Source organism: Trachypithecus francoisi, unplaced genomic scaffold (genome assembly GCF_009764315.1).
Source record: "Trachypithecus francoisi isolate TF-2019V2 unplaced genomic scaffold, Tfra_2.0 Lachesis_group16, whole genome shotgun sequence".
Taxonomy (NCBI): domain Eukaryota; kingdom Metazoa; phylum Chordata; class Mammalia; order Primates; family Cercopithecidae; genus Trachypithecus; species Trachypithecus francoisi.
In genome coordinates this window covers 20,268,537-20,291,109 of record NW_022681461.1, presented here as the reverse complement: position 1 = coordinate 20,291,109, position 22,573 = coordinate 20,268,537, and the positions used below count along the sequence as shown (strand labels likewise).

The 22,573-nt window shown below is 45.6% G+C and overlaps 1 protein-coding gene across 2 annotated transcripts in view; it reads right to left on the bottom strand.

Moving 5' to 3' along the window:
• Positions 1-676: 676 nt before the first annotated feature.
• GNA14 (G protein subunit alpha 14) overlaps positions 677-22,573 on the bottom strand; it is a 217,438-nt gene continuing 195,541 nt past the window's right edge. For both annotated transcript variants that reach the window (XM_033237040.1, XM_033237041.1), the window contains exons 3-7: positions 12,232-12,386; positions 8,867-8,995; positions 6,506-6,635; positions 3,160-3,313; positions 677-1,760 (exon numbers count right to left, since the gene is read on the bottom strand). In XM_033237040.1, the coding sequence (XP_033092931.1) occupies positions 1,570-1,760; positions 3,160-3,313; positions 6,506-6,635; positions 8,867-8,995; positions 12,232-12,386 (759 nt within the window). In that variant the 3' untranslated portion in view covers positions 677-1,569. The remainder of the gene's footprint in view (positions 1,761-3,159; positions 3,314-6,505; positions 6,636-8,866; positions 8,996-12,231; positions 12,387-22,573) is intronic.

Here is a 22,573-nt window from a genome sequence, read left to right as displayed (position 1 = left end):
ATAGCCTTTAGCCCATCATGGGTGGGGAGGGAGATTGTCTTGTATTTTGTTTGTGCTTCTAGATATCCTAAAGAGCTCCACTCCCCTCTCTCTGTTCTAGTGCAAAATTGTCTCAGCTATTTCTGGACCTTTACTGTTCTAGATAAATTTTAACATCAATCTGTGAACTTCCACAAAAGCTGTGGTTATTGCATTGATCTCTTGAGTAAGGATTCATTTTTTTAAAGTTAGATGTTGCTATTGTAGAATCGCTACATATCAGAATAATTTGTCTTTTTCAGCACTTGGAATTGTTCCCACAGAATGGGGACGCATGGTTCCATAACGTATGATAGCCAACCGAGGTGCATTTCATAGACTCATTTGAGATAGACACTTCATACCTTACATCCCCAAATGGTGTGTGTGTGCGCGCAGGCGTGTGTGCACACACGCACAAAACCATCGTGGGCCTTTAGCGTGGAGCACTCTTACTTCCCAGAGGATTCTCCTTCTGCTTGACCCAGCCAGCTACTGAGGGAACTGCAGCATGCCACGATGATGCGTACAGACTTGCCTTGAAAGGAGGAATCTTAAGAAAGTTTCCGAGTTACTATTAAGGCCACAGCATTTTCCTGTTTAGGAACAGAACCGTCAGTCAACCACGAGCTCTAAGAAACACAACATAACCCAGTGATAATAGCAGAATGGTATATTCTTAGCCTCCTCAGAAAGGCACAGCATACATAATTCAAACAGCAAATCTGTGGTGGCCATCAGAACTTTGGCAGGGTTACATAACATTTGTCAAACAGTGTGGGCTTTTAGCCATTTCATACGTTTACGAGACCTAGTCATATACATTGGAGATAAAAATGTATATACACACACACACACACATTTTTCACCAATACAACATACATGCTATCTAGAGCCCATTACTCTATGCCAGCTTTGGCTTCCTGGTGGTCAAATTGTGGCAAATCTAAGTTAGATATACTTGTATATCTATTAATTTGGCTTAGAAAATTAACACACAAAAAGAACTAAGTGTTCAAAAAAAAATCTTTGGTGGCAAGTTAAAGGAGTCAGCCTTCAGCATGAGGTGAGAAACACAATTAAAAATGTCTCTAAATTACAAGATTTAATAAAAAGCTTCAGACCCATTAGCATTTTTTAAACAGTCACCCAAATTAGTTCTAGAGGTTTCAAGGCATGATCTATAAACTAACAGGCTCCTTCCTTGCTTACCTAATTTTAATTGCCATTTTTAAACATATTTGAAATTTAAAACTAAAAGTGGCCTTTAAAAATTCTAGAAAACACCATATTAAAAAATTACACAAAATCTTACAGGCAAAAGTCAAGAAAATAATTATTAAAACAATTTGGGATGCAAGGACTTTTAAAGTATTTTGGTAAACTCAAATGTCTTCCAAGTTCCATCACCCATCTCTGTCTCCATGATCTGCATGACGTCCTTAGTGCCCGGCACGGGGCTGGCTCTGGAGATGTCAGAAGCACTTGCAAATAAAACAAGGAGTTTGCAAATCACATCTTCTGTTATGGGGGAGGAGTGGGCAGCAGCTTTTAAACAAGGTTGAATTCCCTTAGGTTTAGCTGTAGAATTGTGTCTTTGACAGCAGCAAACACAAAGCGAATATTGTCTGTATCTGTAGCACATGTGAAGTGAGAGTAGATGACTTTCTCTTTGTCAGGATTCTGATCTTGGTAAAGCTTCAGGATAAAGTCTCTGGCAGCTTTGACATCCTGCTTTGGTCCTAGTCACAAGTGCAATTAGGGGAATAAAGACACAGACTTAACACCATGTCCTCCCAAGAACCACTTTTTTTGTTTTTTGAGACAGAGTCTTGCTCTGTAGCCCAGGCTGGAGTACAGTGGTGCAATCTCAGCTCACTGCAACCTCCACTTTTGGGGTTCAAGCGATTCTCCTTCCTCAGCCTCCCAAATAGCTGGGATTACAGATGCGTGCCACTACGTGCAGCGATTTTGTATTTTTAGTAGAGACGGGGTTTTACCATGTTGGCCACGATGGTCTTGAACTCCTGACCTCAGGTGATCCACCCACCTTGGCATCCCAAAGTGCTGGGATTACAGGCGTAAGCCACTGTGCCTGGCCCCAAGAACCATTTTTTAAATGTACTCTTGTTCTTATTTGAGATCCTGCTTTGATCCATCTTTATTTCTAGGGAACAGTTTACCTGCAGCATTATTTTTATGGTATCTCATCATGAACCCATAAAATAGTCATATTTTAAAATGTCCTCTGGTATTTTGTACTTTACAGTGATTAGTTTAAACATAGTGACCCAATTGTCTGATTTGGACCACTTTTGAAGAGAAGTAATCCTTGCTAACATATATGGACAGACAGCTCTGGTCTAGGAGAGATAAAAGGAAGAATGTGGGAACTAACATTATCAGGCTGATTTTAAAGCTCAAGGGTGCTATACTACACAGCCAGTATGGTTAGTAAAAGGGGAAAGAAGAGAGCTAAAACATGAATCCACTAAATATCAGTGTCAAACTGAATGAGATCTCCTGTACCAGAAACAATTAGCAACAGGGCATGAGACTCTCCTACCTTGGACATGTTATGTATAAAGAGCTTCAGAGTCCGCCATGTGTCTGGGAAAAGGGATGCCACAGTCTAACATACACATAAGAAGCACCAGGTACTCCGACTGGCACGAGGAATGCACAGATAAATCAAGCAGAGTCTCTGCCCTCACGGAGCCAACTGGGAAGAGAGCTGAGTGAGCAGAGGATACGACAGCATGATGTGGCCAAGAGAGCAAGCGGGGATCAGGCTGCCAAGGGAGCAGAAAGGAGGAGGCACCCCTACTGCAGACTAGATGGGCAGGGGAGGCCAGAAATGCTCCCAGAAAAGGGGAGGCCTTTGCTGGGTTTTGGAGAACAACGTGGAGGCAGTGAAAGGAGTTGGCGAGGATATTCCCAGCACCGAGGGAAGCGTGTGTGGAGCTGCTTCGGTGAAAACACACAATGGTGCAACTAGAGCTTCTGTCTGAAGGTGGGAATAGGGAGAGAGGCTGTTCTAGGCAGACCAGGGAGACCCTTTTTGCTGTGGTAACTCTAGACTGATGCCCAGGAGGTGGACGAGATCAACACAGAAATACTGTCCACAAGATAGACACTTACCTGTGTATTCTGGGAAATAGCTAATTAGATGAGAGTACATGATTTTCTCTTCCAAAAGATCCTTCTTGTTCAAGAATAAAATCACAGACGAATTCAGAAACCAGGGGTAGGTGATGATGGTTTTAAATAAGGCTTTGCTCTCTTCCATGCGGTTCTAAGTGAAAAACAAGGGACTTGGGATGAAGTAGAAAGGAAATATTTTGGAAACAACATGGCACATTGCCAGTCCATCCATCTCTTCCCTTGCCCTGCCGCAGTCTCTGGACCACTGTCTGCTGAAGCTGGTGAGCATGTGGAGCCCAAGGCAACAGGCCTCCTACTTCTGTTTGCCCCTCCCCAAGCCTCTTACCGACCTTCCCCTTCTGGGTCCCCTCTCCTGTTGCATCGCAGCTCTTCTCCAGCCCAAAACTCACAGGGAGGAAATAAGAAAGGCTTTGGTGCAACTTGGAGAAGGAAGGTTCCTGCCCACGTTTGACAAATTTCCTGTGTCATGTGATCATTGGGATTACCAAGTCGGGAAGTGCCAACTTCAGACCTGACATGGCCACCTCAGTTGGTTATGGGCTTCCAGACTGGGCCTCAGCAGTCAAATGACAAGGCTCTTCTAGCAAGGCCACTGCCCCTAGGAATGCTAGACATTGGCAGAGATGGGAGGCAGTGCTACTGGAAACCCACCCTGTGCCACACTTTATAAGCAGAGCAGTGGCCCGTTTGATGGGTGAGCATACTGTTGTTCAGAACGTCTTTTTTTGTTGTTTTTTTTGTTTGTTTGTTTGTTTTGAGATGGAGTCTCACTCTGTTGCCCAGGCTAGAGTGCAGTGGCGTGATCTCAGCTCCCTGCAACCTCCACCTCCTGGGTTCAAGCGATTCTCCTGCCTCAGCCTCCCGAGTAGCTGGGACCACAGGTGCGTACCACCACGCCTGGCTAATTTTTTGTATTTTTAGTAGTGACAGTGTTTCACTGTGTTAGCCAGGATGGTCTCAATCTCCTGACCTCGTGATCTGCCTGCCTCGGCCTCCCAAAGTGCTGAGATTACAGGCGTGAGCCACCGCGCCCAGCCTTATCTGGAATATTTAAATAACTTTCCCAAGCCCCTGTAATAGTGGGACCTGGGGAAGGTTACGTAGAAAGACAGTGATAATTTCTAAATGTCAGGCATTGGCAAGAAGATACTAAATGCTCCTAATTTACTGAGAGCAGATAGGGCACAAACAAATCTTGTCTGTGACAATAATTGTTCTAGATAGCATTCTGTTCTTAAGTATTTCTAAGAGGAAAGAAGTAAGAACTTCCCTGTAGGGAAGGAAGGGATCAGAGTGAAAAAAATCCAAGCTCAGCACACACACTCAAGAGGGACATGCCATAAATCACTCTCCCCACAACTTCCAGACACCCAGGCTCCTTCTGCCACTCAGTACACTTTGGGGGATTTACGATCTGGAATGTATTAAAGCTTTAAAATTTATTATGATCTTATCGATAATGATCTCCAAGGAAACAAAATACATGAAAAATTCCCAGACAGTATACAGAGTGGATATAATACAGATCTACAACCAGGAGGGGAAAGTCTGGAGTGACAACCACTTAATTTTTCTCCAAATATTTTGTGATTTTTAAGAGAGGAGAAAGTGTTAATTTCTAAGCACTTTGGGCTGAGATACTGGTCCCTTGTGCACCTTACTAATCTTTTGGGTTTCCTGAGGAACGTCACAAATAATTCCTGAAACAAATTTGGAGCCATTTTTTTTATACTGATAACTGAATGTCTTAACAAAAAACAAAAATCTCCAATTGAGAGAGCTGGGCGGCAGCCAAGATTTCTGTTCTTTGCACAATGACACAATTAAATGGGTTAATCCTTCACTAATTAGGTAATATAAGCCATGCTCCTCAGAGAAAAGTCTGCTCTCAAGAAATACAAGATACGATTTGTTCAGTTATTGCCTAATCCTGGACTGAGTCCTTTATTGATTTACTTTCATGCCTTGGAAACAAAAGACATTTTTCTAAAAGGTCAAGAGGTCTTAATGCAAGTTCAGGGGAAAGGATGATAAGGAGGACATGAGTGTTCCACCGCAACTGTCCCCAACCTGACAGAGAAGTGGCTGTGAGGGTCTGAGGGTCCTCTTCACTCTCAGGGCAGCTCCCACTGATGGAATTGGACACAGCCAGTGCTGTGGCCGCTCTGAGGGGACAATGTGTGCCTCACCAGGCTGGATCCATCCCAGCTGCCCTGAGGGAGTCCCTCCCAGGAGACGTGAAGGCAGATGCAATCCCAGGCAGCCCCAGAACAGCTCCAAGCATCCAGCACCACTGCCCACCCCAGTTCCACTAGGGATCTAATTTGGGAGCCCCATGGGCCTGTGGAGGTTAGGAAGCCTGTGCCCAGGTAAAGTGTTTTAGAGATAGTGCTGCTCACCGTTGGCTGTACAGTAGAATCCCTAGTGGGCTCTCGAAAGAAACCTCAACCTAAACTCAGTAAATACGAATTTTTAGTGTTCGGTCCAAGAGATGGCATTTGTAAAACACCAAGAGATTCCACTCTGCCACCAAGGATGAGAACCTAAGCTTTTGAATAGGTTCCCACCTTCACAGCACAGTGGATTCACCTGGGGTGCTTTTTAAAATTCTCCCCACTCAGGCCCCCTTCACCACCAATTCAATCAGAATCTCTGGGGTTGGACTCAGGCACCAGGTTTTCGTTAAGTCCCTCGGCGAACTCCAGTGTGCATTCAAGTTTAGAACCCGGGTTCCAGGCCCATGATTCTCAGCCTTTCATACATATTTGAATTACCTGGGGTCTTGTTAAAATGTAGATTCTGATATAGTTGGTTGGGGTTGATTCAGTAAGATTGCATTTCTAACAGGCCATCCCAGTGATGCCTGTGCCACTGGTCCACAGGTCACACTTTGAGTAGCAAGACTGTTTTTTTTTTTTTTTTTTCTTTTTGTGAGACGGAGTCTCGCTCTGTCGCCCGAGCTGGAGTGCAGTGGCCGGATCTCAGCTCACTGCAAGCTCCACCTCCCGGGTTTACGCCATTCTCCTGCCTCAGCCTCCCGAGTAGCTGGGACTACAGGCGCCCGCCTCGTCGCCCGGCTAGTTTTTTGTATTTTTTAGTAGAGACGGGGTTTCACCATGTTAGCCAGGATGGTCTCGATCTCCTGACCTCGTGATCCGCCCGTCTCGGCCTCCCAAAGTGCTGGGATTACAGGCTTGAGCCACCACGCCCGGCCGCTACAAGACTGTTTAACCTAATGACAAGGGTCTATTTCCTGACTTCTTAGAAACCACAGAATAGGGCTCTGGCTTCCACAGCTACCCAAACTTCCCGCCTAGCGTACCTCATTGTCACACTCAGCCAGGACCTGGTCATATTCGCTCAGAGCAACCAAGAAAATAATGGAGGTGACACTCTCAAAGCAGTGAATCCATTTCCGTCTTTCCGATCGTTGGCCACCAACATCCACCATCCTGTTGTGTAGAAACACAGATCCTTCAAAGGTTGCAATACATGACACTTTGGGGGAAAAGGACGTGAATTATTATAGCATGGAAACCAGCGCTCTTTGGGGTCCTCAATAATTTCTAAGACAGAAAAGACGTCCTAAGTTTTAAAATGTTTGATGCTGCTGCTTTAAGCAATGAGGGACCACTGGATGTTTCCTGGCAAAGAAGGCAGAGAATGTAAATGGCATTTCTGAAGACATGCAGAGGTGACTTGGGGAGCCTGCTGGTTAGGAAGCTAACCAGTGTCCAGGCAGAAAACGCAAACATCCACTTGGGTTCTGTGGCGACCACTGCAGAGTCCCTGGATACCAGACACAAGCGGGACAGAGTGGCCAGCTGTCTTCCGGGTCCCCCAGGCTGGATCAGGACCTGAGCCTATTCTGTTTTCATGGCTCCTCTACTTAACCGTAAATCTTTTCTGCATTCCCTGGATGCCACCTCTTGTTCCCTTTAAAAACCTACAAGTGTCCTCTGTTCAGCACAGAAATCCAAAGCCTCTATCTGTGTCTTTGGGAAAAATTTCAGCAACTCGCAGCCCAGGGATCACGAGCTCAGATGCTCCAATAATCAGGCAGTTTATGGGAATGAGGCAAGTGGGCTCCCCAAAGTATTAAAACATACACGGCACAACAGCTACGGGCCCTGTCTGCAGGGAAGCCTGCCGCGTACCTACAGCCAAGCGCTGCAGAACAAAACGCAGGCTCACCATGACTACAGCCTCTGCCTTTTCAGGAGAAACAAGTATTCAATGTGTTAGCTCAAACGATTTTTAATAATACCAAGTGAGCCAAAGAAAATACATAATGGACCAGATACAGCTGCCAAGTCACCCTCATCCACCCCTACCTCACCGCCCCACCACACACACACCAGTCCCTGAAGACACTGGGTCGACGTGCTTAGGTGGCCCACAGGCCAACCACCCAGAACTGTTGTCCAGAAAAGTGCAGGAAGGAAAATGAAAAATTCAATCCTGTCCTTAAACCATGTCCTGGAGGTGCGACCACTCCCACAATGACGTGTTCGTGGCTGGCTATCACAGCAGGGAACCATCTGGAAACGGGACATTCCAACTGTCAAAAGGCTGACCTTGAAGAAGCCATTCTATAAAGGCCTCAATTTCAAAGATCAGAATTTTTCAGCCAGAAATATCCCACTGGGAGAGGTGCTCTGAGTTGTAAAGTAATAGATTTCACTGGTGGATGACGTTAAACCCATTCAGCAGACTCTAGAAAGTAATGCAAAACCCATTCTTCACAGTCCAGGAAGGATAAACTTAGAAGAAATAAAAGTCTTTTCTAAAACAAAACAAATAAACAAAACCCTTGGGAGCCTCTCTCTAAGAGGTTTTGGACATGGCAAAAAGCAGTTAATTGTGAAAAGGCCTAGAGAAATTCATGGGCACACAGGCACAGGGGGCTACTATTAAAATCAGGGATATGCTATTATAGATGCGGGACATTTTTGAGGGGCTGGACCCGAGGGCTCCCCAAACACAGCAATTCTGCATAAAGAAGCGCTGAGCTATAACTGGGGATCAGACAGGACCCGGATGTGGGAGGACTGGTGTGTTGTCTCAACTAGAAAATCATGTGTGATAATTTTTAGGAAGAACAAAGGAAATAGTGGATATAAAAGTGCTTTGAAATGTGCAGTGCTACATATATGCCCTATAGTATTCACTTTTTACCATAACTAAATGCAGTGAAGATTCACTGAAGTCATCCTAAAAGTATTTCCTATATTTGTAAGTAGAAATGCATACATTTTTACACAGCTGTTAGTTTGTAGATATTATTCTTCATAGTTTTAATTTTCTAAGGATAAATCTTGGAGGAGAAAATAGAGGAGAAAGGAAATATTATTCATCCTTAAGGAAAAGACATCGATAATCACTATATTCAATTTGTGGGATACAGAAGTATACATTTGTGTGTGTGTGTGTGTGTGTGTGTGTGTGTGTGTGTGTGTGTTACACATAAGAATCATTCCAGTTTCCAGTAAGGAAACCCTTCTTCTCCAAGGGTAATAGGAAGGTGACTTCCTCTCCGTTCTAGGGTTGAGATCTACCATAGTTCTAAATACCCTGAGCAGAGAGGTATAATCCCTGCTTAGCAATAACATGTTTAAGAATCCATCTGGGGACTTCCAAGCCTGGGTGGATTCTTCATGGTACATCAGGGAGACAGACTTACCGAAAGATGATGTTTTCCAAGTCAAATGGATACTCGATGATGCCGGTGGTGGGCACTCGGACGCGAAGCACATCTTGTTGTGTCGGCACAAATGAGGGTGTGGCGATGCGGTCGATGTCAGTCAGGTAACTATATCAGAGAACGAGGAACTGAGTCTCCTTTTAGAGAAGGGAGAAATGTCCATCCTACTCAAAGGAAGTCACCCTCCACTCACAGTGAGCCCCACACAGACACATCAATTCCATCAATGACTTTCCTAAGAGCCAGCGCCAGGCCAGGCTTCTCCATCCTTCCTACGACTGTTTGGAAGACAATATGGGTCAGAAGGACTTTCATGAGCCTTCTGGGACATCTGCAGAGCACTCCATCTCCTGCTCCTGGGTTCTAAGCTCCATCGCTTCTATTTGACCAGCGAGGGAGACAGTGAGGTTGGAAGGACCAGGATGTTGGAAATGGCTCTCTCCAACGCCCCATCTGTCATCCTCCCTCCAGAGGCCCTTCTCCCTCCCACTCACCCTTGTCCAAGAACATTATATAATGGAGATGCTCTTCTCCAAAGCTTTGCTCAATGAACTAAATAGAGTTTCTAAGAAAATACACAGACGTAAAACAGGCTGAGGAGAAATTCAAAACAACAGCAACAAGAAAAAGTTTTCCTGTTGAAGACACTGGGAAACTATACATCTCCTAAAATAACCCAAAACTTGCCTTAACTTATTTTTGGCCATATATTGAAGCCCTGAGCTTAAAACATTTTTTTTTCTTTCTGTGGTAAAACAAGAGAATCCTTTTTTAAAAAAAACAACAACTTTAAGGCCTTTCTAAAAGACATTTTTAGGTAAAATAACTGTAACTCAGGCCCTAGCTAACAAAAGAGTTGGAGATGCAGAGCCCCCTGCAAGCTGAGATCAGCCCTGCTCTGTCCCAGCACAGGACCAGGGGCTGAACAGGTTCACATGGAGGCTAACCAAGAGGTCACAGGCAAACCCTGTTCACTACATGCCTTCAGCTCCAGAAGCCAAGCACTGGGGCAGCCTTCCATAATCCACCTCCCTGCCCAGATACAGTCCCAGGGCTTATCACTGTTTCTGCTGTACTTTGATGTGTATTTATTTGATTTATACCTGACTTGCTCCACCAGACTGTACATTCTCTGAGAGCAGAGAGCATTGGTTGTTTAATACCTGCAGCCCTGGCCGGGCGCGGTGGCTCAAGCCTGTAATCCCAGCACTTTGGGAGGCCGAGATGGGCGGATCACGAGGTCAGGAGATCGAGACCATCCTGGCTAACATGGTGAAACCCCGTCTCTACTAAAAATACAAAAAAACTAGCCGGGCGAGGTGGCGGGCGCCTGTAGTCCCAGCTACTTGGGAGGCTGAGGCAGGAGAATGGCGGGAACCCGGGAGGCGGAGCTTGCAGTGAGCTGAGATCCGGCCACTGCACTCTAGCCTGGGCGACAGAGCGAGACTCCGTCTCAAAAAAAAAAAAAAAAAAAAAAATACCTGCAGCCCTTACCACAGTGCCTGGCGCATCGCAAGCAGACACCTCTAGCTAAGGGATTGAAAACCGCTGGCTCAGATGGAGAAAATGAGCAAGTGCCTTGAGTCCTGCCGGTTTGGAAGGTTGGGCAACTCGGTTTAGGAGAGGCTGTTTTCTCTGTGACAGTTCTGACCACCACCCTAGCCATGCCCCTCCTCCATGTCAGTGGCCTTGCCCCCGTGGTTTTCAGGGTTACATTGAATTCTGTAACAGGTCTAGTGGGTCTTCTCCAAATGGATCTACATCAAGAGCCCTAGCCAACCCCCAGGACTTCACAGAGGCAGCTAACTCAGGCCACCTCAGCTATGGCTCAGGAATGTCGTGCCTATTCCTGGCTCCTTGAGGTGTCAAAGGCAAGCCCTCCTCCGTGGCACTCTTTCCTTCTTCCACCTCTCTATGCTGATCTAACACCTTACTGGGGTTTATTTTCCTGCCTTGATGCTTTTTTGCACCTAAACATTCCTGTACTTAGATTAGCTGTGCCAACCTGGATTAATGACATTAAACTCTCAGCCCGGGATAAACACCAAAGAAAGGCCATTGAAACCACAGGAGGTGACACTTCTGGCTTCCTCTCCTGCCCAATAACTTGTCCAGCTCAATGCCTGCTCCGAGGGTGACAGTGGTACCCAAAGGGAAGGAGGTAGATCTGGGGAAGAGATTTCTGAGCCTTCAGAGGATGGAAGATGATATGGGACACGTGAGAAAGAGCTGAGCTGCAGAAGCAGGAGTCATTGCTACTTTAAGAAGGACCCATATCAAACTATTGCCCAGTGACCAGACTGAGGAGGCACTGCCCTGGGATATTATTTATGTATTTATTTATTTAAATTTTCTTTTTTTTGAGACAGAGTCTCACTCTGTCACTCAGGCTATATTGCAGTGGTGCAATCAAGGCTCACTGTAACCTTAACCTCCTGGGCTCAAGACATCCTCCCGCCTCAACCTCCCGAGTAGCTGGGATTACAGGCACAGGCCACCATGCCCAGCTAATTTTTGTATTTTTTGCAGAGACGGGGTCTGCTCTGCTGCTCAGGCTAGTCTCGAATTCCTGGTTTCAAGCGATTCTCCCACCTCTGCCTTCCAAGTCCCTGGGATTACAGATGTGAACAGGAAATGCCTAAGAAAGTGAAAATCTGTCATCTCTATGGGACAGCTTGCATGCTGGGACATCTAAATAGAAATCTGCTTACCTTCAAGGATTAATGAATTAAAAGTTGAGCTGTATGGGTCCAAAATACAGTGTGTAGGCCTTCACAGGCGGCCAATAAACAAACAATTGAGCTTCCTGTGTGTGCTGGGAGCACAGCCTACCTGTGCCACTAGAGAGCAGCACCAGATCAGCAGCTGATGGGTCAATGGACCCGCTGCTCTAAACTTGACTTAGGATTTTAGGGCAATTGGACTGGCTGTCTTCTGACGGGGAAACCAGAAAGGCAGAGGAATATAGAGAGGAGAGAAGTAGAAGCCAAAAGCAAGGGTATTTCTTGTTTAAATCAGGTAATTTCAGCACTCCAAAAGAGATCAGTCCCACTTAAGGGACCTCAGATTTGATTGAATCTCTCACTGAAAACGACAGGCTCAGAACACAGCAAGAGCAGGTGGGTGTCGGCAGGAAGAGAGGTCTGCGATCCACAGACTGACTGAGGGCTTTAGGAGGTGGCGAGAGATGGCACCAAGAGGTCAGGAGAGATACGGAAAAGCGGAGGCAGGTAGCGCTGCCGCTGTGCACCGCATTTCAGCAGCGTTCAGCGAGAAGCTTCTTTGAAGTGTGGCCGAGCTTGCCTGAAAGCACCGCGGGCAGCCAGGCTGGGCTCTGTACTCACTATTTGGCAGAGTCCGACAGCTGGTACTCCCTCCTTCTGTCATAACACTCCTGGATGCCTGGATCTTGCCAGAGCTGCTTGATGGCCTCCACCTGCTCCCTGGAGAGCATGGAGACCTTGTCCACTTCCACTTCTCTGATTATCTGGGCATTTTCCTACTCGAAGAAAAGAGAACCTTGCATCAGGCAAAGGAAAGGAAGCCAACCCACTGGCAATGTCTGGACAAGACTTGCCCTGGTCTGTGGCTCTGGAGAGCTCTCGCTAGGCATGAGGCGTGGTGGGCACCCTCCCAGGGGCTGCTCGCAGCCAACATACCCACTGCAGCCATGCTGAGTGGAGATGATGCGGCTGCTTAGCTCTGTGGAGAGACCACAGAGAGCCCAAGACCTACAGCTTCTGCACCCAGCCATGTCCTGGGTCAGTTTCACCAGCATTCAACACCCAGTGGTAAATAAAGAGACACTGGAGCTATCATCCTACCAGCAAACTTTACTTCTTCATTAACATGTGACTCATTTGAGTATCTGCACAGCCAATGAGGCCATTTAAAAATGGTGGAAGCTGGTCCACCTGGTACACGCAAAAAGGAGGTGCATTGTCTTTAGAGAACTGAAACACAATAATACCAACTAATCATTAGTCTGGGATTTTGTTCTTTCATTAAAAAAAAAAAAAAAAAAAAAACTGGCCAGGTGCGGTGGCTCACGCCTGTAATCCCAGCACTTTGGAAGGCTGAGGTGGGCAGATCACAAGGTCAAAAGTTCAAGACCAGCCTGGCCAACATGGTGAAGCCCTATCTCTACTAACAATACAAAAATTTAGCCGGGTGTGGTGGCGGGCACCTGTAATCCCAGCTACTCAGGAGGCTGAGGCAGGAGAATCGCTTGAACCTGGGAGGCGGAGGTTGCAGTGAGCCAAGATGGCATCACTGCACTCCAGCCTGGCCTGGCAACAGAGCGAGACTCTGCCTCAAAAAAAAAAAAAAAAAAAAAAAAAAATTACACTTTGGGAGGCTGACATGGGTGGATCACAAGGTCAGGAGATCGAGACCATCCTGGCTAACATGGTGAAACCCTATCTCTACTAAAAATACAAAAAATTAGCCGAGCGTGGCAGCGGGCACCTGTAGTCCCAGCTACTCGGGAGGCTGAGGCAGGAGAAGGGCATGAACATGGGAGGCGGAGCTTGCAGTGAGCGGAGATCACTCTACCGCACTCCAGCCTGGGCGACAGAGTGAAACTCCGTCTCAAAAAATAAAATAAAATAAAATATATGTATATATAATGATTGACTTTACTTTTTAGAGCAGTTTTAGCTTGCCAGCAAAACTGTGGGGAGAGTACAACGCATTCCCACACAGTCTGCTTTTTATTTTCTTGCATCACTGATACAGCTCTTTCCCACTGGGAGCCTCCCTCCCAATGCACTACTCTCCCCACACCACTGATTATTATATTATCATATTTATTATTACTATGATTATTAAATAATTATTTCTCTATTACTATAGGAATTAAGGCCATTATTACTGTAATTATCACTATTACCGCAGATTACCATTTATTGGCCATGTACTATGTGCCAAGGCCTCTACATACATTATCTCATTTAATCAATGGGAGGCTAGCATGAGCCAGAAATCTCTTCAAACCTCAGAAAATGGAAAAGATAAGGTTGGCCTGCAGCCACAGCATTTCCACGTGTTGGCCCCAGAGACTCAGCATCCTTTCCTTGGCTGCAAGTTGTAGCAGACAAAGGAATCCTGGCAAGAGAAGCAGGACCCCAGGCTCTTCTTCCCCCTCCCATCTTCCTGTATCCCACAGCAATGACATCACCATGCAGGGCTGGCTACACCGGCAGCTGTGAGTCAGCAAGCATCTGCTTAGTAGCTGGGATGTCAAGTATAGATGGTACCCCCTGAAAAGTCACTTTTATCGTGCGTTGTTCATCCTTTTTAATTATCCAACAGCAAGCCAGAGGAAAGGAGGATCTTACACATCCACTTGGCTCATCCTAACCAAGGACTGTGATTAAATCGATGTGACTCTTCCCCACACCTATCATGAAAGTGAATGTAAACTCTTTTGAAGACTGTAGGACCTTCAGGCAGGTAGGGTCTCAAACAAGGTCCAGGCAGGATGGATTACTGGAAAGTGTGCTGGACTGGGAATCAGGACCCTGAGTTCTACATGGTGTAGTTGGGACTTTTAAGGACCCCAACAAGTTACCTGCCTTAGTGTCCTCATTTGTAAAACGAGCCATGATTTCCAGGGGCACCTGAATTATGAAGTGTTACTTAAATGTAAGTAGAATTTCTTGTTTGCAAAAACAGGATACATCGGTAGCCTCTAAACCCTGACTTCTAATCTCACCACTGGCACGCTGCACATCATGGGCCCTCTTCCTGACCGGCGAGAACGACGGATGGAGAACCTGGACGGTGACTGTCCAGTGTGGTGCAGAACAGCTGTCTCCCACGTCCTCCCCTCCTCTCGCCACCCTCTTGCTTCCCAAATAGGTCAGCTGTGCTGAGCTCTACCCTCTCAATGTAAAATGTCTGTTTTCCTCTCTGTCTTCATGGCAGGCCAGGAAATGCCACGAGAGCAGAACCAATGTCTTATTTGTTCTTATAGCCCAGAACCTAGTGCAGTGCCTTCTATTGCAAATAATAGGTGCCTTCTATTGATAGGTGCCTGCAGTAAACATCTGTGGTGCATGTAAAATTCATCTACCTAACAAGGCAGAAAATCATGAGAAAATAAAGAGTGAAAGCATGCTAGGGTGAGAAGACAGAAGTCCGTGCAGGTCATGGTGGGAGCACAGAGCAGGTCAGGGCAGCCTCTCAGAGGAGGAGACGCTCAGACAACGCTTGGCCAATCTGTAATTCTAACTTGGGCTCTGGCGGCCCTCAGCATCCTTGCTTCTTATAGGCAGGCCTCTTTTGCTGCACTGCTAAGTTTCACTATCAAAGTCAGGTTAACTGCTGAGCATTAGTACTGCAGCAATCATCACGGCTGTGACAAATGCATTTCTCTCTCTCCTTCTCACAAACACAATGTAGGACTGAACTTTAGGGTGAATGAAATGTGAGTGGAAATCACTCTTGTCTCTTTTGAAAATAAACGCTATGACCGAGCGCAGTGGCTCACACCTGTCATCCCAGCACTTTGGGAGGCGGAGGGAGACGGATCACCTGCAGCCAGGAGTTCAAGACCAGCCTGTCCAACATGGTGAAACCCTGTCTCCACTAAAAATACAAAAATTAGCCGGGTTTGGTGGTGCATGCCTGTGATCCCAGTTACTCGGGAGGCTGAGGCAGGAGAACCACTTGAACCCGGGGGGCAGAGGTTGCAGTGAGATGGAGCTACTGCACTCCAGCATAGGCAACAGAACGAGACCTGTATAAGACAGACAAAGAAAGAAAGAAAGAAAGAGAGAGGAAGGAAGGAGAAGAAGACAGGAAAGGGCAGGAAAAAGGAAAGGAAAAACTTTTCAAAGTCAGTGAGTAATGCACCACACTCATTTTCATCTGCTGTGGTGATTTTAGAAGCATGAGACAACATGGAGCCTCCCTCGCCCAGGGCTCCTAAATAACTACAGTGAACACAGATATGCCCTCACTCGCCATGCTGGATATGTGGCATGAGTGAGAAATCAACACACAAGTTATCAACAAAGTTAAGTAAGCTGAACTTCAGGGGCAGTCTGTTAGTGCGGCATGACCTACTGCACAGATCCTGACTGATACACGTTGCAATGGATAAACCCAGCCTTTGGCTCTTGTAGTAGAGAGAAAAAGTGGAACCCAGTGAGATATCAAAGAGGAAAGCAAGCTTCTACATGAAAAATAGGGAGTAGATATAGATATGACCTGCCAGGTCACCAGGAGACCTCACCAGGAGAGGAAGACATGTTGTCTGTTTAGCCAGGTGAGGGGAATTTCGAGAATCTGGCTTGAAAGAAGCAGAGAGCTCAGCCTCTTTGGAAACCCAACATTAGAACTTGAATTTGGAGCAGACTGCACCCAAGAGGCCCAGAAGTACTCCAAGTGTGGAGATTTATTTTTTATTTATTTTTATTTTTTTTAAAGATAGAGGCTCACTCTGTTTTTGTATTTTCAGTAGAGACAGGGTTTCACCATGTTGGACAGGCTGGTCTTGAACTCCTGACCTTAGGTGATCCACCCACCTCAGCTTCCCAAAGTGCTGGAATTACAGGCATGAGCCACTGTGCCTAGCTGGTTTTTTTAACTCTTATTTTGAAATAATATAAGACTTGCAAAAATGTGGGGAAAATGGTACAGAGTTCTATGCCGTTCAAGATTGGCCAAATGTGAACAACTAACTACTTTGCTTTATCATTCATCCTTTCTCCCTCCATGTGTGTGCAAACACACACACACTTCACACCCATGTGGGCCAACACACACATTTACTTTTTTCCTGAAACATTTGAGAGTAAGTTGCAGGCACAATGCCACCTTGTCTCTAGAGACTTAGTGTGATTTGCTAAAAACAAGGACATCGTCTTGCATCATCACAGTATAATGATCAGCATCAGGAAATGAGCATGGACACACCATTATTATTATTATTAAAGATTATTCATCTTCAGGCCTTGTCCAAAGTTTGCCGGTTGTTCCAGGAATGTCCTTTATCTGGTCTGGAGCCCAGTGTAGGATCACATGTTGCATTTAGTGGTTGTGTTCCGTTAGTCTCCATTTATCTAGAAAAGTTCTTGGTCAGAGAAGTCATTTTTGTCCCTCTGAATGAGAATGGCCCAGCAAGGGTCTGTTCTTTTGTCACAAGTCATTATGAGGATGGCTGGTGGAGAGAGGGGCAGCTGAGGCCCCGGAGAATGTTCCAGGGACAAGTATGAGGAAGGGCAGGGAGGAATGAAGAAGGGAGTACCCTGTAACCTTTATTTAAATACAATTTTTACTTGGAATATGGAATATGAAATGAATGACTTTCTGTAGACCCTTAACAATGTCTGTCTATTACAAGAGTGGAGTTGGCTGGGTGCGGTGGCTCACACCTGTAATCCCACTACTTTGGGAGGCCAAGGTGGGTGGATCGCTTGAGCCTAGGAATTCAAGTCCAGCTGGGCAACATAGTGAGACCCCATCTCTACAAAAAATACAAAAATTATCTGGGCATGGTAGTTGTGCCTGTTGTTCCAGCTACTCAGGAGGCTGAGGTGGGAGGATTGCTTAAGCCTGGGAGGTCAAGGCTGCAATGAGCCAAGATCGTGCCACTGCACTTCAGCCTGAGTGAAAGAGTGAGATACTGTTGCAAAAAAGCAATGATAATGACCCAAAAGAGAGGAGTTTTGTGCGTAACTCTGGTTTGGCAAGCAGCTCATCCACAGGTGTGTGGGTACTTGGATGGGCCTGTTCAAACAGCCTCTACGGCACCTGCACTCTGAACACAAGGGACTCTCATGCACTGTGGGGAAAGCATTTAAGGCTGGCTTCATCTCAAGGAAAGAGAGGACAAAGAGTCGGAAGAGGATGAGGGTTAGGGGAGATGTGACTTGGGTGGGGCACATGCTGAGTCTGAGGTGGCCAGCATCTAAGTGGAGATGTCTAAAAGGCACATGGATAAAATGGGTCTGTCTGTGGTTCATGGAGAGTCCTAGGCTAGAGAAACATCATGACTTGAAATTGCCTAACACATTCATTTAATTGAAAAAAAAAAATCACTCTCAAAGGAGTAAATATTATAGGAGCAAACTCAGTGATACAGAAACACGACCAGGCTCTCAAAATTGAGCTCATATCTGGCTTTCTCTTTTTCCTTTCTCAAACAAAATCACCATATTCACTGCTCTGACAGGGGAACCTGGAAAGCAGATGTCCTCCATGTGTGTTTCATTCAGAAATTCCCAGGCTAACAGTAACAGGAGCTGCTGATGAAGTGGCGCCCTGCCGGTTTCACACAGGGATCCGCGGCTGCCGGTGACAGTCCCTGTCGAGTGCGGTGAGGCCCTCTGGCTGGGACCCAGAGCCCAGCAGGCTGCCCCATCTCCACCAGATCCTCCCCACGGGGGGCTTCCTGCCCTATGAATGCCCCAGGACAGCAGGGCTCCGAGCTCTCTGTTCAAGATCGACTTTCCCAATTAAGCTAGAGTCCTTGTTCCTCTGTCAGATCATTAAGCATTTTGGTTAAATTTTATATTTTTAATTTCTATTTACTTATATTTTAATGGACAAAATTGTATATATGTATGACTTACAAGCTGGTGTTCTGATACATGTATACATTGTGGAGTAGCTAAAACAAGCTGTTTAACATTTGTATTACCTCACATGCTTATTGTTTTGTGGTAAGAACACTTAAAATCTACTCCCTTAGCACTTTTATTTTCTTTTTTCTTTTTTTGAGACACCGTCTTGTTCTGTCCCCAGGCTGGAGTGCAGGGGCATGATCTCAGCTCAATGCAACCTCCGCCCCACTGGGTTCAAGCAATTCTCCTGCCTCGTCCTCCTGAGTAGTGGGATTACAGGTGCCCATCGCTATGCCCGACTACTTTTTGTATTTTTAGTAGAGATGGGGTTTCACTATGTTGGCCAGGCTGGTCCTGAACTCCTGACCTCAAGTGATCTGCCCACCTCGGCTGCCCAAAGTGCTGGGATTACAGGCATGAGCCACTGCGCCCAGCCTGCAGTTTTCAAATATACTATATATTAACTTAGTCACCATGATATACAATAGATCTCTTGAGCAAATTGCTCCTGTCTAACCTTTTTGTTAAAATTAGTAATTGTTAATGTGTTGATATGGTTTGTCTCTGTGTCCCCACCCAAATGTCATCCTGAATTGTAATTCCCATAATCCCCCCTGTGTCGAGGGAGGGACCTGGTGGGAGGTGATTGGATAATGGGGGCGGTCTCTCCCATGCTGTTCTCGTGATAGCGAGTGAGTTCTCATGAGATGTGATGGTTTCCTAAGTGTTTGACAGTTCCCTCTTCACCAGCTCACGCTCTCTCCTACTGCCTGTAAAGAGGGTGCCTGCTTCCCCTCTGCCATGGTTGTTAAGTTTCCTGAGGCCTCCTCAGCCACGTGGACCTGTGAGTTAATTAAACCTCTTTCCTTTGTAAATTACCCAGTCTCCAGTATGTCTTTATAGCAATGTGAGAATGGACTCATACACGTATCATAGATAATAAAAACTTACTATTTCAAGTGTCTACTGTGATGTGCAATATCTGTAAGCTTTGTAAACACAAGTGAGATTAAGATAAAATATATTATTAAATATGAGAACTTTCTGTAGCATAATATTTCCAACTTTTGTAAAATCACCCCTCTTTAACAACTACAGAATTATACTGTGTTTTCCATGTCCAGAATTACACTATGTGTTCTATTAAACAAAAATTATGAAGTAAAATTTCAATATTCCATAACCATCAGCTTTTGAAGCAAAATATTACATCATAAAGAAAATGTCAGTTAACCATGGCAGAGAAAGGAGTTTTTCCTATAGAAAATAAACAAGGAATTTCTGATTCTGGTAAAGGAGGATGACTAGGAAATTTGAATCAACTGTCCCACTAAGGGCAGCTAGAAATGGCAGACAAAATATTTTGCAAATATGCTTGAAAGTATTAGAAAGCTAACACAGGCCCAACACAGTAGCTCATGCCTATAATCCCAGAAGTCTGGGAAGCCGAGGCAGACGGATCACTTGAGGCCAGGAGTTCGAGACCAGACTGACCAACATTGTGAAACCCCATCTCTACCAAAAATACAAAAAATCAGCTGGGCGTGTGGTACACGCCTATAATCCCAGCTACTCAGGAGGCTGAGGCAGGAGCATCACTTGAACCTGGGAGGTGGAGGTTGCAGTGAGCTGAGATCACACAATTGCACTCCAACCTGGGCAAGAGAGTGAGACTATGTCTCAAAAAAAGAAAGAAAGCCAATGCAATGATGCAACAGTTAATAACTGCTAAGCCACTACATAGGGGAAGACAGTGCCCAAGCAGATGAGCCCTACAATGGGGATGTTTTACTCCTGGGGCTTCTATCAACTCTGGAAGGGACAGTTGATGGTTAAGCAGCTCTTTTTCCAACATCACAGGGCTAGAGTGACAAGGATTGAGGTCTAAGGCTCTGCAAGAGCAAAAGGCCCTCATACACCCTCTGGCTCTGCACTAGGATTCCACAGGGCAGCCCTGAGGGGTTTGCAACTCAGCTGGAATCATGACAATCTCAGATATCAAGTATCTCCAGACAACTGGCAGAAGACAAGGAAACTCCCTTTTGGGGTTTGAGAGATCTTCCTCATCCTCAAATTATTTTTTCAAATATGTATCCAGGGCTCCACCCAAAATAATCAAGCATAAGAAGATGGGACAACCGCAAAGACAGATGACAAATAAAAAGATGACAAAAGATCTGCCGTGCAAACACTAACCTAGAGGAAACTGGAGTCTCTCTACTAAGATAAAAGCAGACTTCAAGGTGAAAAGCAGAGCTAGAGCTAGAAGAGAGCGATATTTCGAATAACAAAAAGATTTGGAAAAACATAGCAGCTCTAAAGTTTTATGTAGCTATTAACATAGGATCAAAATCTGTGGAGCAAAATTTCATAGGTGGAAACGGAGAAATGGACAAATCATTGTATAGAGATTTGAACATACCTCTCTCACTGAGAGTGTAAACAGACAAAAATCTCAGGAAAAATATAGACAAACATTATGATCAGCAAATTTGAACTTATGGATACATTTTGATACATTCAAAATAACTGTAGAGTATCTATCTTTTTAAAGCACACCTAGAATATTTATAAATATACTTTTAAAAGCATATGTAGAATATTTAATTACTAAGACTTCATTTAAAAAAATTGGTTTTCCAGCTTCTTTTGATCAATTTTCATCTTCTCTGGAAACTCTAAGCTCAGCAGGGACTTGCTCCCCTCCCTCCTGTCCCTGCAAGCTCACTCCACCCACTCCGCACACATTTCAATATTAAACACGGAGCTAAAGGCACCTAGACTTCTCCAATCTCCCATGCACTCAGAACAGAAGCAAGCTTTTTAAACCCAATTCAAGATTCAACAGAAATCTTTATTTCTACTACAATCTTCATCCTTCTCTTTCGCTTCCTCTTTTCTCCAACAACAAAAATAAATAGCAGAATTTACTGGCCACAAAGTGTTGGCATGAGGGGCCAAGTTAGTTACTTTATCTTCTCTTAACAGTCAAAACTTCAGTCGGGGCTGGGCACCGTAATTAATCCCAGCAATTTGGGAAGCCAAAGTGGGAGGATCACTTAAAGCCAGAAGTTTGAGACCAGCGTAGGCAACAAAACAAGACCCACATCTCTAAAAATAAAATAATAAAAAATAAATTAGTTGGGCATGGTGATGCATGCCTGTAGTCCCAGCTACTCTGGAGGCTGTGGCAGGAGGCTCATTTGCACCCAGGTGTTGGAGGCTAGAGTAAGTTATGATTGTGCTACTGCCATCCAGCCTGAGCAAGAGAACAAGACTGTCTCTGAAAAAACAGCAACTTCAGTGTGTTTCACTAAAAAGGCTCTTTCCCAAGGCTCCTGTGATAAATACTTAACACCTGTAGCTACGTGAGTGCGAATAATGCAGTTGAGAGATGGTATGCATGGCCTTGCACCGTGCCAGCTTAGCTGAACCTACTGGCATTTCCCAGAATGCCCCGCCATGTTTGGTTCTGGGTTACGGCTGGCCACAGAAGAAACGGAAAGAGACTTGCAAGGCAGAAGGATGCAGCCGCCATCCGGGTCTGGAGTTCAGAGGCCTGCTTCTGCTTAAAAACAGCCCAGCTGATCTTCTGGTCAACCTCGCAGGTGTTCTCAGCACATTTAACTCCTGCCTGGATCTTCTCCTTGGGCTTCTCCACATCCTGGGGCAGGCACACGTGCAGATCCATGACCAAGGGTGCCAGCTTCTTCCACAACTGACTGCACCGTCAGGATGGTGACACCTGTGCAGGTTCCAGTTCAACCCCCCAGAATCCACTTGGCTTTTGTGGGTTCTGCTTTGTCTTTGCAGGTTCTAGCCTACCCTTGCTGTTCCCTGCTTCACATCCCCATTTTCTCCCTGACTGCCAGCCCTGCTGACCTATAGCGGCCTCAGGCCCCCCTGAGACATGCAGCAGCAATAGCCTTCCAGGGTCTTCTTCACAGCTCCAGCAGCGAACGCAGTTCAGTCCCCATCATGAGCCCATCATTTCCCAGGACTCTGTGCAGCTCTGACTCTCTGACACACAAGAGCTTCCTTTACAGTCTGCTCAATTCTATGTAGGGGCAAAAATCCCCGATCACCTTAGGTCCAGGGGGAGGTAGCTTAGGGT